Genomic DNA, 22,005 nt, shown 5'->3' with positions numbered 1-22,005 from the left:
TCTATGGATCATACGTTGTGCCTGTCAGTCTTGTGGTCCAGCTGACATTTTCTGGTTTGTTTTGTTGCAACCAAACAAGTCAATTCCAGTGCTACTGAGTCTATTTTCACCCTCTGTTCACTCAGTAAATGTTTAGAACAACAAAAACATTTATATAGCACATTCTCATACAAAGGTTTATCTGAAGTTTGCTTTCAAAATACAACACCAAATCAGAAAAAGTTGGGACAGTATAGAAAATGCAAAACAAAAAAAAACACAGTGATTCTCAAATTTACTTTGACTTTTATTTCATTGCAGACGGTATGAACCCAAGATATTTAATATTTTGTCTGGTATACTTCATTTCATTTGTTAATATACTGTGAGGGATACCCTCAGTGTGGAAGGACATGGGGAGACAACATGCACAGGACATTGTCTCACTCAGAATGCCAGATGACAGCCCCCCTGGTTTGCAGCAGCACCCCGGATTCCCTTAAGGCATCATGGGAATTGGAGTCTTATGGCTCAGCCCTGTTTGGTTCTGTGAGTGCTGCCAGGGGGTGCTGCTGGGACTGGGGAGCCCTACTTTGTTGGGTTCCAGCCTTACCTTCATGTACTCCCGGACCAAGCCTTTGAAATACCAGAAGTACTCTGGGAGCCAGAGTCGAGAGGATGAAGATGAAGTTTGCTGGGAGGAGTGGAGGAGGCAGTTATGGAGAAAGAGATAAAAAGTGTTGCAGATGCTTTAATCTTACAGTGTGCTTTGTAACTGTGGCTGTGTTGTAGGAAACCTTTATTGAAGAGTTTCCCATGAATAAAAACTCTTGCCTGTGGCAGACTTGTGTCCAGAGCCTGTTTGTGTCTGGTGTTTGCAGAGCCAGAGCTTCCCCCTGGTGGCCACAATACATCCATTCCTGCATTTCAGGCCTGCAACACATTCCAAAAAAAGTTGGGATGGTAAAGCATTCACCACTCTGTAATGTTGCCATTCCTTCTCACAACACTTTAAAGATGTTTTGGCATTGAGGATACCATGTAATGAAGCATTTCCTGTGTTATTTTGTCCCAATTTTTCCTACAAACAAATCTTAAGTTGTGCAGCAGTACGGGGGTTATCGTCGTTGCATTTTTATGCTTCAAAATTCTCCACACATTCACTACTGGGGACAGGTCAGGACTGCAGGCAGGCCAGTCCAGTACCCATACCCTCTTCTTCCACAGCCATGCCTTTGTAATGTGTGCAGAATTTGTTTTTGCATTGTGTTGTTGAAAAATGCATGGATATCCCTGGAAAAGATGTCATCTTGAAGGCAGCATATGTTACTCTAAAATCTCAATGTATCTTTCTGCATTAATGCTGCCATCATATAAGTATAAATTACCTTTGCCAGGGCCACTAACACTACCCCATACCATGGTAGACCCTGGCTTTTAGATTTGTTGTTGATAGCAGTCCGAGCGGTCCTTATTATCTGGAATACTGACTCGTCTGACCACTATTTTCTTTTCCACTGTGTGATGGACCATTCTAGATGCCTTCAAGCCTAGAGAAGTCAGTGCTGCTTCTGGACATGTTAACATAAGGCTTCTTTTTTTGCAAAGTAAAGTTTTAAGTGGCATTTGTGAATGTAACTCTTGTAGTGCTTGACAAAGGTTTGCCAAAGTAATCCCTTGCATCTGTTGACAAACTAGAGATCCTCTGTCCATCTGTGCTCCTCGAAGACCCAGCCTTTCGTGGATACTACTTTTTTACCAAATCATAATTACAATTATCTGTAGACAACAACCATTTGAAATCACATCATTATTTAATTTTTTTACTCTCATTACTGGCCCCAATTTGCCCCCGTCCCCACTTTTTTTGAAGATGCACTGCAAGACCGAAAAGAAAGCAAAAATATAGTTTTTGGTTTCCCAAGCACCCATTAGCAATTACACTATGTTGAAAGAATTTCTAAGCATCAATCACTTTTTGATACGATTGTAAATCAAAAAGTTAAAGCAATTTGGAAATAAAGCAGTAACCAGTTTCCATGTAATTTTCAAATTGCCTTTACTTTTTGATTTATCTTCGTATAAGCCTTTAGTTAGGTATACAGTACAATCTGTTTTTATTTTAGCTCATTTCTTTCTTCTGAATTATGCACATAATGTGAATATACATATAAGAGCAGCCATAATGTGACACATATACATCTCCCAGTTTTATCATATATATGATCAATTGTGGCCTACTGGTGTGGTACTCAACTGTAAAGGAAGAAGATTCATTTAATTGAAATGAATTCAACCAAGTGGAACTACAGTACACAGTACCTACAGTGTCACTTGTGGAACACTCAAGAGCATTACAGTATTCCCATTTCAAAGTGTTTGTTGTGTACTAATAAAATGCTTTGCATTTATCATTTTCAGCAGATGGTAAACGCTATTATAGGTCCAAATGTCACAATTATGTTTAGTTTATTAATTATTTATGTTAAAAGTGCTGATTTAGTTTCTATAAGTCAATGTTTATTCTGCTATGTTTTATGTGTTTTGTGGGTGATCCTCCAAGAGGTGGGACCACCCGCCTGTCACTGTCAAGAGACTACCCTCAGCCATTTAATTTTTTTTAAATGTCTTGTCCTGTGCCAGCCTGTGCTGTCAAAGTGCTTGAGTACTTTATTGAAGACAATGTCTTGGGAAAGTTGGTTTTCTGTATATAAATGAAGGAATTATAACAGAAGTGTTTTATGAAGGTGCTACAGAAATTTTTCAAGTAAAAAAAGCAAATACAGTATTCATGATTCTTACATTAAAATACTCACTTTACTTGGGCTGAATCCACTTGATATTAAAGTGTCCTCTTTGATTATTATTATTATTATTATTTATGGACACCTTTCCCAAATGTGAGTAACAATTTCAGCATACTGTACGCATTTTACCTATAAAATACATTTTTTTAAATCGATGCAGTACTTTAAGGGACTTGTTTAGAGTCTAACAATGCATCAGAAGTTGGGACAGAACATGTAACCTTAAACCTTATGAGATGCCACGAAAGTACTAGATAATATTTTACATATTAGTACATTGTAGAATACTCAGGAAAAGTTTTGGATGCCAGCTATCCTAAGCCAGACAGGTGTTCAATTTGCATTTTTAATGATTGTGAGCCCCAGAAAATTTGAATAGATCAAAATGTTATTTTTCTCTCTACTTGCGTCATTTTACCATATGTTAATATATTTATACAATTTATGCTAGCATTATTTTTATGCATTTTCTTACTTAATTTGTACAACACAGGGTTTGCTGAGATATACACGTGAATTTCTGTTTCTCTGTACAGATTGCTTGGTGTTTCATGTGTTTTTATTGAATGTTATTTTGTATTTTATGGCAACATTTTATAATTAATGTGTACGGCACATTAGGTTAGTATATCAGTGTGCTATATTAAAATGAGTTAAATAGTATGTTTCTACAACATTCTTATATATTATCCTGTGATAGAAGCGGAACCCTATGTCTGTGTGTTTTTGGTGCTTATATTAACTATAGTGATCGAGACTGCTTCAGCTAAATGAAATGTCACATACATTAATCAAGACACACATTTTATTGAACAAAAGCATCTACAATGAAATGTTTTGTACTGTTCAAGACGAATAATATTAATTGGACATAACAGCAGACATAGTGGACTAAATCATAGTTTACCTAGGAGGCAAGGCTAAGCATCATGACTTAAAAAATGAAAGTTACAGAATGCAAGATACTGTGGAAGAAATGAGCATTCAGTAGAAATTGTAAGAACTTCTGTAGAACCAGAAGAAGCTGAAATCTCATTATTCTTTATAAAATATAGTGCTTATTAAACTTAGTAGAACTTATTAAAGAAGTTATACAGTATATCTGAACTTCATTGGATTGGTCAAAATATAGGCCTACAAATTTCCATTGGCATGAGTGTGTCAGGAACAGAAACACTGTTGAAATTTTCATGCATGGCAGTGTTATAGCTAAATCAAAATGGGCCACCACCATTAAACATTCAGTCAAAGGCAGTTCTTCTATAAACAGAAACTGATCACTAAAGATATGGGCTGATGGGCGTTGAATAATATACATGCTATGGTCCATCAGCTAACAGATGAGTACAAGAGTGTGCCACATTAAAGAACATTCATCTTGTCTTAGTCTGTCGTGGATAGTTTATGGTAGCCAGTGATCCAACTGCAATTCATTCTTGTCCGCAGAAAGCAACAAGGTGTCGTGGCAGTTGACAAGTTTCGGCTGGTCCATATGTTGTAATGGTATGGGGTGTGTTTACGTAGCTCATAACAGGTCTTTTGCTCTTTTGATCTAAGTTGGGTGAAGTTAAATGCCATATCTGAGCATCATTGCCAGTCAGGTGTGTCCCATTATGGCAGCATTGTATCCAGCTGTAAATAGGAAGAGTAATGCCCAAAACTACACATCCAGGAAAGTCTTAAGATTTTAACAAGAACATGATAATAAAATTGTGTCCTGGGTTGTCCCTACATGGAGTTTGCATGTTCTCTCTGTGTCTGCGTGGGTTTCATCCAGGTGCTCCAGTTTCCTCCCACAAACCAAAGAAATGCAGGTTAGTTGAATTGGCCCTAGTGTTTGTGTGGTGTGTGCATGAGTGCGTTTAGCCTTCGATGGACTGGCACTGTGACCAGGGGATTGTCCCTGCATTGCACCCTACCTTGCTCGGATAGGCTGAAGGATTAGAAAATGGTATGGCATGGTATAGTATGACAGTGAAGTCATCATGATACAGTGGTCTCACAATTCTACTGATGTGTTGGGTGCAGATGATCCAAAATAATTTACTTCAGAGGGTGACATCAAGGGTACGGTGAAGGTACAGCCTCTGAAATTTTAAGGGTATCTCTGATCGTCATAATAATTGTCAGAAATTCTGTACTTCTCATTTTTTTCAGTCAAATTTCCACACAAAGGTTGTAAATATTTATGAAAAGCTACTGTCTTGTAAACATTCATATAAATGAACAAGGCCCTTAAGCTTCAATTGCTCAAGGGGCGCTGAACAATGGCTGACCCTGCGCTCTGACCCCAAGGGGTATGCGAAAAAAACTATAATTTCCTTCAGGATTAATAAAAAAAAAAAAAAAGATTGAAAGTGCATTTTTAATTGCAAACTTTATTGATCAAACCTAGCAAGCATACCATAGGTTAATTGACATCTGACATAAACTTAACATTCATTCATTAATTTTTTTATCAATTTTTTATATCCAAGGGCCATAGGAAGATAAAGCCAGTTCCAATGAAATCAGGTACTAGCCTGGAATCAGTTGTGGATCACAGGACACAGTCACACCCAGATTACAAAAATGGTTTAATCTAATTTGCATGTCTATACTGTAGTATATGGCAAGAAACTAAAGTACATCGAGTAAGCCCACATGCAAGTGAGGAGAACATGAAACCTTCACACAGACAACACTAATCTGAGTTACCACAGTGCTGTCCACTGTGCCACCGCTCTACCAATTGCAATGTCAAAATGGCAAATAAGTCAAGCATCAAACATACTTGTAATGATATAAACAATATATGACAACACAGTAATTTGTTATGAACTTAAGGAAAACAATTAGTCAGAGAGATATACAAATTTCCTGAGAGGTTACACACATAAAAAAAAAAACAAAAAAAGGAAAAATCTTTTTGTTGACTTGAATTTATTTTAAATAGCATTATTACCTCTGTTATGTGTAAGCAGATGTATAAACAATACTTTTTTTGAAGTTATTCTCTTCAGGATTCTTTCCCCACCTTCCTCAACAAAAGTTGAAAAGTTGAACTTACTTGGAGACTGCTAGCACAAAAGTGCAAAAATACATGTATACTATATATATATAATATATATTATATATATATAATGAGTGTGTGTGTAAGTTTAAATAAATATATACAATATATTTACAAAGTGGTCATTTGGGTTAAAATTTTCTGTCAACGTTTTAGTTCTTTCCTATAGTTTCTTTTTTTCAAAGCATTCTTCCCAAATTGGATATATTTTCTTGTAAATGCATTCAATCTGAAAGAGAAAAAAAAACAAGAAAAGGTATGATTTCTGATAGAATATAGTATGTTCACTGTCTGACCCATTTGCTTAATAAGCAAATAACAGAAGGAAATTACAGAGTGGCTTCAATTTAATGCCACATTGGACTGTATATGAAACAGATCCTATTCTTAGTATTTTTTGTTCTAAAGTCCAAATAAGATTTTTACATTCACTCCTACTGTTCTTTTTCAGTATAGTTCGATGTCTTTTGGGAAATTACTGCAATGAAAGGTAGTATAGCCAGTATCTCAATAAAAACTATCCAGCCATTCATTTTCCAATGCTTAGTAACAGGTTAGCAGGGTGACAAACAATAATCATTGCAGCATCACCCTTAATACACAATATTAACAGCAACAAGTCAAGGCAGCATATGTAAAGAAGTAGCAATCCAATACAAATTTCATAATTGTGAAAACTTTTATATGTATATATAGAGAGGCATAAACATGTGTGTGTATGCATATTTGGCATTATTGTTTTTTTAATATCTACATCTTGATTGGTTTATGTTAGTCATACAGTTGACAGGTTTCTGTATTGTTAATGTCCTTGACAGCGACACTGGGATAGTCCCAACAGATGTTGAATGTACTGTAGATTGGCCCTCTAGATACATGCCCAGTCAGTGATCGAAACACTGTATGATTTAAATTGGGGATTCTGTTGTTCTGCGCATCTGAAGACATGCAGGCCTATTTGCACCTTGTGGAAGAAAAGTGAGTTAAGGCATCATTTTTGGATTGCTTTATCCCTCTGTGTTGTCTGGATTTACAAGTAATAAGAGCAACTATGATAAGATGTTTGTATTTTTGTGTGCCACTGCTTTGTTTTGGTGTAATCAAGGTTGGGGCTTTAAATTCAGAATAACATTTGTATTAATACTTTCTGTTGGCTGTAGTGTTTGGGTTTATACAAAATTAGGTACTATATTGTATATGATTAGAAATATGTGCATTGAATGTCTTGTATTTATGTGAAAAAAATGATGAAGCGTATGTTTAAGGATTGTTAACCCTTTCGGCCCTGACATCCAATTACTAGTACATATATATGCAGCCGTTTTTGTAAAGCTTAGGTATGTTTGCAGCCGTTGGAACTGGGCATGCTATTATTAGGACTGCAGAGACTGGCATACAGTCCTCGAAACACGGGAGTGAAATAAGTAGTACTGAAGTATTTGCCAGCTATTGTATAATAATAGTGATAATTTTTTGTTTTATCATTTCTGCGCTTCCTAGACACCCCAAAGGTAGAATATCTCACAAAATAATTTTTCCCATAAAAACAGAAAATCCAGGGCCGAAAGGGTTAGGCATTGTTTGATGTGCAGTTTTGGTCTCAAGTTTCATTTTGATACCCCAGTTTTAAGATTTTAGAACCTTTTTCTTCAAGTTTTGTTATAGCATCAGCCACAAGACAGGAGCTATTCGCAATCTACATTTACTCAGGCTTTTCCAATTAAACTTACACGTTGTTGGCATGTCAAAGGAAATAGGAGTACTTGGGGGAACCTCATGAGAAGATCAAGAGAATATGCAAACTACACTCATGGCAACCCATTTGGGATTAGAAACCAGGTCCCTGGAGTCTCCATCTTGCTTAAATCGGTGAAATCATTCTACTTTAAATACTGTTTTTTCAGTACAGTCACTGGCCAATCATAATAAAAGTTCATTTTAAAAAGTAATTTTAATTATTTTCATATTACTACTAGATAGTGAATTGATTGTGAATTTCCCATCGGGATTAATAAAGTATCTATCTATCTATCTATCTATCTATCGATAGTGTTTGAACATGAAAGAATATAGCTAAAGAACCCATTATAATCTCAGGCTGATAAAAAGTAAAAATTTCAAACCTAATCTACTTCAGAGTCTAGTGTAGGGATGTCCAACTCCGGTCCTGGTGGGCTGCAGTGGCTGCAGGTTTTCATTCTGACCATCTTCTCAATTAGCAGACCGTTTTTGCCTCTGATTAACTTGTTTTGCATTAGTTTTAATTGGCGTGACTCAGACCCCTTAGTTGTTTCTTTTTCCTTAATAAGCAGCCAAACAATAATGAGACACAAAACAAGCCACCACATGACCATCCATCCATCCATTTTCTAACCCGCCGAATCCGAACACAGGGTCATGGGGGTCTGCTGGAGCCAATCCCAGCCAACACAGAGTGCAAGGCAGGAACCAATCCCGGGCAGGGCGCCAACCCACCGCAGACCACATGACCAGCTAACCTGAAAATAAAGAAAGGTGAAGGTCTCGGCAGGAGAGGCCTGGGTCTCAAAACCGGCCTGGGCATCCTTCAACAAGTGAGGTGACGAGATCGACCCACTCGGCCAATTATTCATTGTAATTTTCTTAAAATTTGTGATGAGTATGTGGCTCGCTACTTGCTATGAGCCTATGATATGAACTCTGTCTAAACTGTTGCCAAACTTAATCTGTACACTTGTTTAGACACAACTTAAAATTTGATGACATGCTTAGAAATAAAATGTAATGAAAAATAAAAATTTAGTAACGCGGCTTACACGTTATTAGAGTACATGTCAAATGTCAATGTCATGTCCAAGTGCCAGTGCCCTAGTAGGCTAGCAGCTGCTCATTTACAACGGAATAAATTATAACCAAGGTTATAATGAAAACCTCACATGATTGAAAGGTTCCATGAACTTAACGATAAACTATAAATGTTCTGTCCTAATATGAAAAATTCCTATCCTGTGCTTTATAACTTTATTTCATCATACTAGTAATCACAGCTGAAAACCATTAATTATCGCTCACGCAGTCAACCAGAGAACAATAAAATGCAAAATACATAATTATTAGTACTGAAGAATTTAAATACTTGATATGAGATAAAATAAATTGCAATAATGTATATACTAACTGAAATGCAGCGATATCGAAACAGAAATCGGCAAAGGCAGGTTTGACCAAATTTTTCACTGCAACGTTGTGTACTGACAACTAAAACAACTTGATGACATAATGCAGTATATTATATAGGACTATATAACCCGGACAAATAATGTTTAGTAGTTTAGAAAATTAATTTTAATGTCAAACAGTAACGAGTACATAAAATTTATTTCATGAAACGGCTGGCCCATGACCAGACCAGAGTCTACGGCCCACCGGGCATTGCCCAAATGCCGTAATGGCCAGTCCGCCCCTAGGTCTCGGTCATGTTGGTCTGTTCAGGTCACCAAAACATCTTGAGAGGGGTCTTAGAAAAAATAGAAAATGAACAGTCTGAATGATATTCAATAATGGCTTTAATGGCTGTTAAAATGAAGGGAAAAGGAGTTAATTAGCAGTGAAAGCTGCTTGCTGATTAGGAAAAGGATTAAAATGAAAATCTGCAGCCACTGCAGCCCACCAGGACTGGAGATGGACACCCCTGGTCTAGTTGATGGCAACAACCAACTCTAAACAGGTTGCCAGTTTTAAAACCATTAATATTAAAAATATTGGAAATATAATATTAATATTCAGTATACTCTTAGTAGTATAATGAATCAATGAGGCTCTTGGCACACTTTAGGTCACTTTACAATTGAACATTTTGGAACACTCCTTTATTCATTTTTGAAGTCCCCTTATTCCAATAAATAAGAGGATCAGTAGCAGTCTGGAGCAGCATATTACCATTGTCTGCTGTGAGGCTTTATAGTTCTGAAGTTGATCGTTCAAGTCTTGGTATGGACTCTTATCTGTAAGCAGATTGCTTCTTCTCATTATGTCTGTCTGTTTTTTCTGCAGGTACTTTTTTCTCATATGTGTTAACATTTAATTTAAGTGTTTTTCAAACTGTGTGTTGATGTGAGTGTGAATGCACCCTGCATTGGACTGATACCACTTCTGGGATTGCTTCCTGGCTAGAAGCAAGTAGAACAGAGGTGGGATTCAGCCCACCTACAACACTGTATTGCAGAAAAATGAATAAAAGATTGAATGCAAAGTATTACATAAATTGAAATACAATGATGCTATTTTATGAGTTTATTTGAAAAATGTATACATTAGTCTACATTCTGAGAATTACAATTTATATTTTTTAATAAATCTTTTATAGTTCACTATAACAGCAGGCTGATTCTCAACAACAAATGCATTTATTTCATGGTATGTATCATCCCAGGATTATTTAGTGCACTTGTACAAATTATGAATTGTAGTTTCAAGCCAGTTGTGTATCCATGTAATTTAAATATATTGGTACATCGTCTAATAAGGATAAAAAATAGCAGACATAAAAACATAGAATTACCTACCTGTATTGATTTTTTAATTCCATAGCGGAGAAGTGTTGCCTGGTGCTCACAGTTGTGGAAGAGGATATCATAGGTGACAGGCTTTCCTATTGCCTCATCAATCTCTGGTTTAATGACACCATAGTAGTCTCGTGGATTGTGTTTTCCATCCAGGTAGTTATTTATTTTATATTTTGCCCCCACTACATAAAGGGGGTCTATTTTGACCTCAGCCTTCAGTGCTCTTCCAAACAGCAGGATTTTGGCATCAGACTCTGCAAGAAAAATTTTGAAATATAAACTGATTTAGGCATTGTATTGATTTTTTGGTTAAGATGTTGGTTTTTTGTATGCCTGTGTCTGTTGCTGCTTCTAAATATTTTTGTAAAATCCAAAAAGCTTATGGAAATGGAAAAGGAAAAACTATATATATTGTGATAAGGATGCTCTATAGCGCCCGACCCAACACAGACTGACACCAGAGGCACGTGTAAAAACACTAAGACCTTTATTTTTCTTCAGCTGGAGGGCACGTCTTTCCCATGAAAGGCCCCCAGCCACAACACAGTCCCAAACCACAGTATAGTCACCAAGCACCTTCTTCTCTCACCACCACTCCTCCTCAGCAAGCTTCGTCCTCCACCTCCCGACTTTGGCTGCCGAGTGGTGGTTGCTGGCTCCCTTTTATCAGGCACCCAGAAGTGCTCCAGGTGGTTGATTGCTGACATCCGGCTGCACTTCCGGGTAAGGTGAAACCAGTGCCCAAAAGGGGCCAGCCGCTCCTGTTGCAGCACCCCCTGGCGGCGCCTGCGAAACCCCACAGAGCTGCACAGAACTCCAACCCAGGGGTGCTGCCATCTAGCATCCAGAGGAAGATACTGGGCTTCCCACCCTTGTCCCCCTGGTAGATGTGGTGAAGGGCATCCCAGCCAGGCATGGATCCCGGCCATCTGTCACAATATATACTGTATATATACAGTGGAACCTCTAGATACGAGTTTAATTCGTTCCAGCACTGAGCTTGTATAGCGAATTTCTCGTATCCACGCCCCCTCGCTAAGCCGCGAGCTATACCCACAGCCTGGCTCGTGGCTCGTTACGTGAGCCAATGCTCGCATTTAGATCTGAATTTTTCGCTCATACTTTCCTCGTATTTTGAATTTCTCGTATACAGAGGTGATCGTATCTCGAGGTTCCACTGTATATATATATATAAAAATCTTGGGTCGAGACGTGATCATCTCGGAGAGACACTTTGAAGTCCCGCGAGACCTCTTGCACATCTCGCCCTACTTACATACAATTTCTCGGAGACACTTTAACGTCCCACGAGACAAGCAAGTGAGACAGAAGGACAGCTGCTGTTCAGGCTTTTAAATGATCGTTGCACAGCGCAACATGCAGATCATGCAGCTCGGCAGCAGCAGGTGTTGTACAGGCTTTTAAATGATCGACGCGCAGCATGACTTGCAGATCACGCAGCACAGCAACAGCAGCTTGTGTACAGGCTTTTAAATGATCGGCATGCAGTGCAACATTCAGACCATGCAGCTTGGTAGCAGCTAGCAGCAAGCCAGCAGATGATCCGTCTTTAACATGCGTTCAGCACCCCCACCCCTTCACAACGCGAGTGGCAGAGACGCAAAGTGCCTAGCGTGAAATGCGCCCCTGGAGGTGGGGGTTGTGGGGTGGACAAGCAATGCGAGTAGTAGTAGTAGTATATATTGTGGAAGATGGCCGGGACCCATGCCTGGTGAGGACACCACTTTGACACTGGATCTGGGGGAGCAGTCATGGGATGCACACTACGTCCCCCGGACCACTTGTTGGCAGCCCCCCTGGGTTGCATCGAGGCCAATATTTTGGAACACCAAAGCTCAAGTAGGTCAACGAGCACCTGCAGCACTTCTGAGTGGGCTATAAAAGAGGCCGACAGTCACCACTCCGGGCACCAGAGTCGGGAGGAGGAGTAGAACGAAGCTGCCTTGGAGGAGGAAGAAGAGTGTTTTGTGGTGGTGTTTTGCTTTATTGTGGTGTGTTTTGGGACTGTGTTAGGGCTGAGGGACATGGGGAAGACGTGGACCTCAGCTGAAGAAAATAAATGTTTTTGGTTAATTTTATACGTGCCTCTGCTGGTGTTGGGTTGACGCCTATATAGAGCTTTTTCCACAATACATATATATATATATATATATATATATATATATATATATATATATATATATATATATATATATATATATATACAGTATATAGGACCAAAAAATGTTAACGTCTATTCCAGCAGTTCACAACAATCAGTCCCAAGAAAATTAAGAAATATACTAGTTATTAGAACATAATTGGAAGGATGATGGATAGAGACATGGATTCTATATTCTTACCCTGTTAGCAAAAGAATACTTGAAGAAAATCATATAACATAGGACAAAACAAATAAACAAAAAGAATTTTTTGAAGCAATGCTTATTTAATGATTTAAAACATGTACTGTATAGCTTAAGAGTAAATCATTCAGATGTTGATATCTTCTAAAGCTCATCAGATCTAAATAAGATTTGGCATATAAATATGGTTTAGATTAGATTAGATATACTTTAATAAACCTCAAGAGGAAAATCAAATGCATACTGCAACAATGCAGAAAATAAATAAATAAAAATAAAAACATAATGCACAGATTTTGACTCAAAGTTGAACATAATATAATCAAATAAAAACATATACAATAAATGCTATACTAAAAATACTAAAAAATTCTGGATGGACTGAAGGAAGGGATGTTAGGACGACACATTGAAGTACCTAAAGGTAGCAAGCAGAAAACATCCCCAGAGGCACATCTTATTACACTGAGGAGTAATGAACCTGTGGCTAAAAATACTCCAAGAAAGCACCCTGGGTGCAGTGGTTAACAACTGCCTCACACCTTTAAATGGCTAGGTTTGAATCCCAGCTTCACTGTCTGTGTGGAGTTTGCATTTTCTTCCAGTTAATGTATGATTATTTTTCCTTTTACATTCTGAAAACAGGCATATTATGTTATATGCTCTGTGATGGTATGGCTGTACACTTTTACCTGATGCTGTTGAGATATGCTATGACTCTGTACAACAGTGAACTGAACTAAGCACATCTAACAATGGGTTGATGGAGTCTGCTGTTAGGGAGTTGTCTAATTGTTTCTTGAATGGTTGAGTATTGTGCATTTTTCTCAGGCTCCAGCAGATGGCATTGGTGCACACCATGGAGGCTTAAGCACAACAATAAGGTATCTCTTTATGATCCAGTCTCTAGCTGTTTTTTGTCATGGTGTACATCAAAGCCATTAAACCTGTGATCAATGTAAATGTGATCAATCATTTAATCCTTTAACATTTTCATTTAACAAAGAGTAAAGTCCTCTGTAAAGTAAACCATTTCCAATGATAAAAAGATAAAGTGTTTGGAGAACCACATTGATGTATCTTTTTCCTGATTTTCCTTCTCTCTGTAAAAGGATCATAGTGAGGAGGAGTCACTACTTGTTGCAAAAAGGAACCAAACCAAAGATGCTGTTTTATTATACAGTACGCACATACGAGCACATAAAAAGGCATCATTCAACTCATCAGACTTGTTGGGCCATCTAATAGCAATATTGTCTCAATATCTTATCTAAACATTCTAAAGAAGCCATCATGGTGTCTTTGTTGGCAACTTAATATGTCCCTGACTTACAAAATTCGTCATGTGATAAAGTGCTTCTTGGTTTCTTTTAAACAGACCAATCGGGAGTTACCAGTTAACATAACTCCATGTCTTTTCACAATACAAAGAAACTGGAATTTCCAGAAAAAGCCAATGTGAGCAATATAGAACAATTAACAACTACAAAGAGGGTATACCAGCTAGAAACTGAACCAGGATACAAGCTCAGTGAGGTGAAAATACTACTCATTATGCCACCTCCACATAATTTAGACTAAAATAAGTAAATGTGAAGCATGCTACATTGTCACCACCTCCTGTTTGTTGAATTTGAAAGGTCAAAATGAAGAATATATTTTCCACAAGTGTAATAATTATTCATTGTTTGACCTTACGTGACATTTCTCTTTCTTACTTTCTTACTTTCCTTGCTAAAATTAATTTCTGGTGCTAAGAAAACTGATTGCATGCAATCTAGTTAAGCATGCAGAACAGGAACCATTCAAGTAGAGATTCTATAGTAAATAATAATAGTTTGGATAATTTACATAACATTTAGTCAAACTCTATAGAAACATTACAGAGAAATATATTTGTCATTTAAAAGAATGTACATTTCTTGGAGGGGTGACACGGTGGCGCAGTGGTAGCGCTGCTGCCTCGCAGTAAGGAGACCTGTATTCACTTACCGGGTCCTCCCTCCGCTGAGTTTGCATGTTCTCCCCGTGTCTGCGTGGGTTTCCTCCGGGTGCTCCAGTTTCCTCCCACAGTCCAAAGACATGCAGGTTAGGTGCATTGGCGATCCTAAATTGTCCCTAGTGTGTGCTTGGTGTGTGTGTGCATGTGCCCTGCGATGGGCTAGCGCCCTGCACGGGGATTTGTTCCTGCCTTGCGCCCTGTGTTAGCTGGGATTGGCTCCAGCAGACCCCCGTGACCCTGTGTTAGGATATAGCGGGCTGGATAATGACTGACTAATGACACTTCTTTTATTTGCTTTTAGGTGGTGCTGTAGTTAATGCTCCAGGAACCTGAATTCAGTTTCTGTCTTGAATGCTATTTAAGTTTGCATATGCGAGTAACTACTTATATTTATGGTAACTACTGTATATACAATGGTCAATTTTACTTTCTTGATTCTCTCACAGCTTCCTGAATGCCACTCCAGACGTTTGCCAGTTTGTCTTTGGTATTGGACAATGTAGGAGTATGACACCATAGTAGACACCTGCAGGTTAGAACTGTAGTATAAACAGAATACAAGAAGGAAATCTGACATTTTTACTTTTTTTTTGTTGTTAATTAGTGCTTTAGTTAATAAAAGCTATTAAAGACTTAATAACAACCCTTCTGTGTTCTCTTTCTCCAATAAGTATGTATTTCTTTTCTCTAAGTGTTTTGATTTCTCCTATATCCCAAATGCTTGTGTGATTGGTTATGCAGCCACTCAAAATTTTCCTGTGATGAAGGTGTGCTTGTGCATGAGTATGCCTTTCCATGGACTGGCACCACTTCTTTGTGTCTTCTTCTGGGATATGTATAGGCTGCCTGAATTGTATAAGTGGGTTGGATAAGATCTGACAAAGATTGCTGTCCCTTGTGCCTCAAGCCTCCAAGATAAGTTTTGACTGCCTGCTACTATAATGGAAAACTCAGTTCAGGTACTTATTAGTTGGATGACTTTGGTGTTAGTTTTATCTGATAAATAAAACACAAATCAAAATTGCTTTGAGTGACTTTTCAATCAGTGTGATATTTAAAAATGTGTGCTTGTAGCCAGTCTCTGTGGGACTACTGTTCTTAGAGGCTTACAGTAGCCTTAAATGTGTTAGTTGTTCAGACATCTCCAACATCCTAGGCTAGTTGAATTCAAGGGATGCTTTAATTTAAAAATAAAGAAAAATGCATAGTAGAGATCTTTACAGCGAGTCACTAATGCATGGGTTATAAATAATCATCTGGCTGTGTGCCATAACCACCACAGGTGATGCAACTTGAAACTTTTGTCTGCTGCTTCAAGAAAATGGCATAAAACAATGAATGTACAGCTAATGAAAATGTGCACATATTGTTAGCTCTAAACGTGTACCAAAAACCAGTGGGTCACACAAGTTTCTTCATTCTGTTATCCCTGTTGTGGGCAGCACATCTATGTTCACAACGTACAAACAACAGAACCAACATCACAGCTCACTTCATATGAGAATCGTCTTTTACGAGTAAGAGGTTGCCAAGTATTGGAGTATCACAAAGTGAGCATGTCAGTTACATTAAATGTTTTTTAATGATTTTTTTTTCACTGATCAAAAATAGTTGACAGATTCAAAAACATTTCAAACAAGTAGTATAGACATTTCATTCCCAATCACTTTAAGTTTAAATATTTTTAAGAAAAAAAAGCAACAGTGCCATACACAGTAAACCTTATTGTAAATGACATCAGCCCAATGTCTTTGGTTTTCAGGCTACTTGTAAATAAATCACCTTTGGGAAAGGAATAATGTATAGGTTTTAATCCATGTTTAATTAATAAAGCTTGCTGATCATGGCTGTAGGGAGAGTGATCTTGCAGTGCATGTTTTTCTGTTAAGCAAGTAAGAATTTTACTGTACAATGTACATGTGTTAATAAATGTCAATGAAAACAGTTAGGATCTTCATAAAATGCTTCAAACTAGACCTGCACCTTTTCATTTTTTCATTTTCAAACACACACATAGATGTGGATTGAATGTCATTTCATTGAAATTGGTCAAATTGTGTCCAGGGTGTAATTCAAAGTCAGAAATTCAAAGCAATATCTTCTTTCACTGTGTATAGAGAAAGTAAAAGCAAATTTTAATGCATCTTATGTTCAATGTATTAAAATTCTTTTTAACGATTTCAACTAAATAGGCACAAAAAATTGTAAAACTGTCGTGGTAGTAAAGATGCATCCAGATGTCATCATCATTACAGAGAGAAGCCTTTGGGCACTTCAACATCAACTACTGGTCAGGCTGAAAGTCACTCAGACCCTATCTAGTCCTGCTGTGCTACTTGACCCTTTTCCGCACACTGAAACCATAAGTGCAAAACCTAAAGGTCTAGAAATTAAAAAATTGAGTTTCCTTGTAAGTAAAAGTGAAGAGTACCATTTCATAGTGTATATTACTCACCTTGCTCTGTAGAACATATGAGAGGATGGCTCTGTGACCTCTTTTTTATTTGTGTGATCCTTTTGGTATCAGTTCTGTATTGCGATATTTGCTGTATAACACTCTTTGTCATCTGCTGTGCTGTAACTGGCTAATGTAATCAGAAATTCTCCCAGCAGTATATCATTTCAAAGGCTGACTTCAGCACAGATATGTCTCTAGACAATCCTCTCTATACAGAACAGATGAGGTCAGGTTTAAGAAATATGGTTACAAAAGGAAACCCTCTAAAAATGTCACCATCAAAATGACGTTTTTTTTACCACCTGCGGCATTATTAGATGCTTAGGATGCACTTTGATACCACCAAATATTTTGCCTGAACAAGACGTTTTAACTACATCTTTCTTCTATGCGCATTTTAACTCACAATCTTATTTACTCACTTAAATTTTGAAAATGTCAGATTAAACATTTTCTGATACTCAGCCTACTGTAGGCACCCTACAGAACAGTGTGGTGATCCCCCTGCTATATTATGCGTTTATCTCTGACAAAGTGGCTGAACACAGACCAAAATAAAACATCAGATTTGGTGATGACACCACCATTGAAAGCCTGGTCACCAGAAATAAAGAAATGCCTTGCAGGGGAGATATTTACCTTCTGACACAGTGGTACCAGAGCAACAATGTCTCACTCAATGGCTTATAGACTTAAGAGAAAGCAAGAGGCACAGTGTTGTCCAAAGCATCCCCACAACCTTGGTCTTTGGTCCAAGTGGTTTAGGGTCAAGTGGACAATGAAAGTTACAATTTTGTCTCTTTCTCTGATCTTCTTTTGGATACTTCTAATCATTACAAGATTTTTATCCCTAGGCCTGAAAAAGGCCACCATGTCTACCTGGACATACCCATTTCTACTTCATTGTCCCTTTTCTATACATGGCTTTGGCATGGGTGGGTATCATTGGGATTGTTGTCAGCTTTATTTCAAACTTTCATTGTTGTGCAAAACCTTTTTTAAGTGAGTAAAAATGTGATCAAATAAAGAAGGGGAATTGTAAATTTCCTAAAAAGATCAATGAAATGGGATGCGTCAGCATCACAATGTGTTAATATACTAGAGAAAGTGGTGTTTATCAGCAGCCGTTTCTTACAAGAAGGGATTACAGTGTTTGCAGAACTCAAAGTCCTTTTAACAATGGTACTGAAGTTGGGATGAAGTTAAATGTTTGTTCACATCAGTCACCCTGTGCTCCTTGTTTTCATTGAATTGCCTTCATAAGATTCTTTGTTATTAGTCTTAAATACAGTAATTTCTACAAGTTAAATTACAGTGCAGTAAATATAAAAAATAAATCAATAAAATTACAGGGGAGCAACAAAACATTAAAGCTGAATGTTATCCTAAGTCTTTCTGCATTTTCTCAGTGTGACCTTCTCCATAGGCCAGTCTAATGTCCTGTGGTTTTTGGTAAATCTTGATGCCTAATTCTCAACCTGTCTTGGCCTGGGGTTATGGAGAAAAGAAATCAATCTTTCCTTCAAATATATTAGTCTGTCTTTTTGCATGAATGTCCTTCTGTATATTGAGGTATATTGATTGTAATGTTTATTCCTTAAGAGAGACTGTTAATGAAATTTTAAGAAATGTAAATTTTTCATTGTTTATAACTTTCTTCCTAACCAAAATACCAACAGAACAGATTGTATTACCCATCACAAAATAAATCCATGACAAAAATTGAACCGTGTATTAAAAAAAACATACCTCTTGCCGTCAAGTGTGCTACATAAGGAACACCATCTCGTTCTCCATAGTATATTCCAAAATGGGACAGATGTTTAGTGCGGGGAAACTCTATGATGTCTCCAGGAATAAGTAACGGGTGAGAATTTTTCTTTAAGAGAAAAGACAGAAATAACACCGATGTCTTTAGGTTCCATTAATGTGCACACTGCTCTCCTTAGATAACATCTATTTTGATATACAGAACTGTAATCCTAAAATTTCAGAGACTGGTATTGTCTAAAAGAAGAACACAACTCTGAGGTAACTCCTTAATGTCTTTTCATTTACTAGCACATTCTGTTCTTGAATTTATCACACATGGTTAAGAGCATCCCATTTGTGACACCACTGCGCCAGAGAATGTTTTTATCTTTATGCTTTCACCACAGTTCATGTCTTAAGAAGTCTGAACCTTGGATTTTCAGTTATACTGTGGATCACACACCAAAGTTGACCATACTAACTAAAATAAGAACTAGCGTCCTTGTCCAAATAGGTGGTATCTGTACCTAACAGTATAAGGTTTTTGCAATCAATACTGCTACTCTGTTTTGCACTTAAATACACTATCCTTCATGAAGGGTAACTTAGCTCCTGATTATAAATGTGAACATGACCAGTTTTGTTCTTCACATTCTGCAATTAAGGGTGACCTCTGGCTCTTGATTTCAAAGCCTTACTGTGGACTGGTTACACATGCTACTTAATCATTTAAATAAAATATGGCCCGACATGTTAGTATCATTATTGTCTAATGACATGGAACCACCACTACTACATGAAAGTCTCACATGTTGTTATGCTGTTTAACTTTCCTGCACTCCTCAGGTATTGTCAAAAGGGATTGTCTCTTCCGACATCATCTTTAACAAGAATAGTATTATCCTCAGCATTTCATATATTGTATCAAATCCTGAATATGACTCTGTGAGTCCCACTGCAAACTGAAGACATGTGCAGCAAGGCTCACAGGCCTGGCTTCTGCAGCCCAGAGACCTAACAGCGTTGTGGTTTTCAGGGTGAAGTGTGGCAAATGAACCATAACAGCCATTTTGGACTGTTTCAATATGTAAATGTGAATATGTCATATTTTGCAGTACAATATATTAACTATATTGTGCATTCATTATTATTTTTATTATTAAGGACCCTGCAATATACTATTTTCCTGTCAAGAGTTGGCTCCTATTGTGCACTTGATGCTGCTGGGACAGACTCTGGCCCCCACATTATTGCAACAAATATTATATAATTCTAGCACTTTTTCTATGTTTTTAGTGACTATAACTCTTTTTACTTTGCACATAATCTAGGTAATGCATAAATGCAAAAATATAATTTTAATATAATGTTTGGTTATAAATAGAGATAAACGATTGTGTATCAATATTCTCAATTAGTTATGATGAGAAACAAAGAGATATGGTATTTGAGAAATATTGCACAACTGGAAGTGGTTCTGAATACCATTTCCTCTATCTCAATACAAGAAACTTGAGGGGAGCACACTCCCGATTTTTTTATATTTAGTGATGGGCTAATGGCTGGCACCCAGTGTCATCCAGTGTCAAGGGCCACAATGAAGCTGCATTATTATTTGGATGTAATATTGTAATAACATGAAAATGTAATACTACTCTGGACCACAAAGTGAAGGCTGAAGGTTACTTCTGAGATCAAAGCACCACAGCAGTTCTAAAACTCTGCTAATTTGATGCTATCCATCCATTGATCCATTTTTGGATCCCCTTAGTACAATTCAGGGTCATTTGGGCCACAGTCTACATCTGCATGGGATGCCAGCCTATCATAGGGCACACTCTGATTCTAGCCAAACTGTAGGTCATCAATTACTCTAACACGCACAACTTTGCGATGCGGTAGGACATTAATGAGAGTACTTGAAGAAAACATATACAAGTCCTAAAGAAGATGTTGGACCTGTGAGTCAGCAGCACTAACTACTGTACCTGAGGCAAAATCTCATTCACCTGAGAATCTGGTATGTAGACTGTATGCTTTTCAGTATTTGCACTTACCCTTATGTTTCCAAACACATCATGTAAAATTGAAGACATTTGCCACTAACGTGGCTCTTTCCCCTTTTTGTAATAAATATTTCCAAAATAGACTTTTTAAAGCAAACAGCTGCAATAGTCAGACACAGGTGCAACTGTTGATGAGTGAAGCACGTCTGAGGCAGACACACTCTTCATTTTAACTGAGTCAGCTCTTCAAATTTACTCACCTTTCCAAGCCCAGTTTCACCAGGATAGGATTTATAACTAGAAAGTGTGGGTGATAAGATAAAGTTCTGTGAACTAAAACTCAAGTTAGTTCATATTTGCAAGACATCTTAGACAAAGATGAAATGTACCACAGACCTAAATTACATTAATGTGGAGTAAAACACTTTCAGAACAGAAACAAATTGGAACTATTGAAAATATGCAGCTCCTCTGGCTTTCCACAAGCTGTGTTGCCCATTCACATATAAGAGGAAAGCCAGTTGAGCATCTGCATGCCGACAGGACCATATGCCTCTGCCAGTGCATCACCACATAAAAACAAAAGGAAAATAAGCAGTTAGAGAAGTCTTACCAAACCCATCTAGATTAGAATGTTCCTTGGTCTTAAAATGCTTGAATTCAGATCAACAACAGTATCCCTTGATTAGTGTCAACTGCAGGAGGCAGATATTCAAGTGAGCTTCTCTGAAAGTAGTGGGGCTTACAGAGAAAAGGAAGTGTGATTTGGAGGAGAAGTGAAACGGGCATGCATTTTAATCAAGTGTAAAGTTCTCAACTAATCATTTATAATTTGCATTTTAAAAAAATGATATAAGTACACCTATCATTGTGACTGCTAGATATGAGTTAGATACCAAGGGGGCACAGAAATTAACCCCCAGTGTTCCAGGAGACTAAAGTTCAGTATGAGTTCAGTCACATTTTTTGTGGGGTTTGCTTGTTCTCCATGACTCAGTATAAACATTCCTCAAGCATGCTGGTCCACATGTCAAAGATA

At 37.6% G+C, this 22,005-nt stretch overlaps 1 protein-coding gene across 1 annotated transcript; it reads right to left on the bottom strand.

Moving 5' to 3' along the window:
* Nucleotides 1-5,879: 5,879 nt before the first annotated feature.
* plaat1l (phospholipase A and acyltransferase 1-like) lies at nt 5,880-21,721 on the bottom strand. Its single transcript, XM_028796956.2, has 4 exons — nt 21,580-21,721; nt 18,958-19,087; nt 10,383-10,636; nt 5,880-6,067 (listed from the first exon to the last, which is right to left on the bottom strand). Exons 1-4 carry the CDS (start codon nt 21,586-21,588, stop codon nt 6,002-6,004), a joined length of 459 nt encoding a protein of 152 aa, XP_028652789.1. The 5' UTR covers nt 21,589-21,721; the 3' UTR covers nt 5,880-6,001.
* Between the last annotated feature and the right edge of the window lie 284 nt (nt 21,722-22,005).

Source organism: Erpetoichthys calabaricus, chromosome 3 (genome assembly GCF_900747795.2).
Source record: "Erpetoichthys calabaricus chromosome 3, fErpCal1.3, whole genome shotgun sequence".
In the NCBI taxonomy this organism is placed as follows: Eukaryota; Metazoa; Chordata; class Cladistia; order Polypteriformes; family Polypteridae; genus Erpetoichthys; species Erpetoichthys calabaricus.
This window is presented reverse-complemented; position numbering and strand designations above follow the sequence as displayed.

Coding starts and splice junctions, on each gene's coding strand:
- plaat1l (XM_028796956.2), bottom strand. Junction 10,637..18,957: donor AGCACACTTGACGGCAAGAG/GTATGTTTTTTT, acceptor TTTTTCTTGCAG/AGTCTGATGCCAAAATCCTG. Junction 6,068..10,382: donor GAATTAAAAAATCAATACAG/GTAGGTAATTCT, acceptor TTTCTCTTTCAG/ATTGAATGCATTTACAAGAA.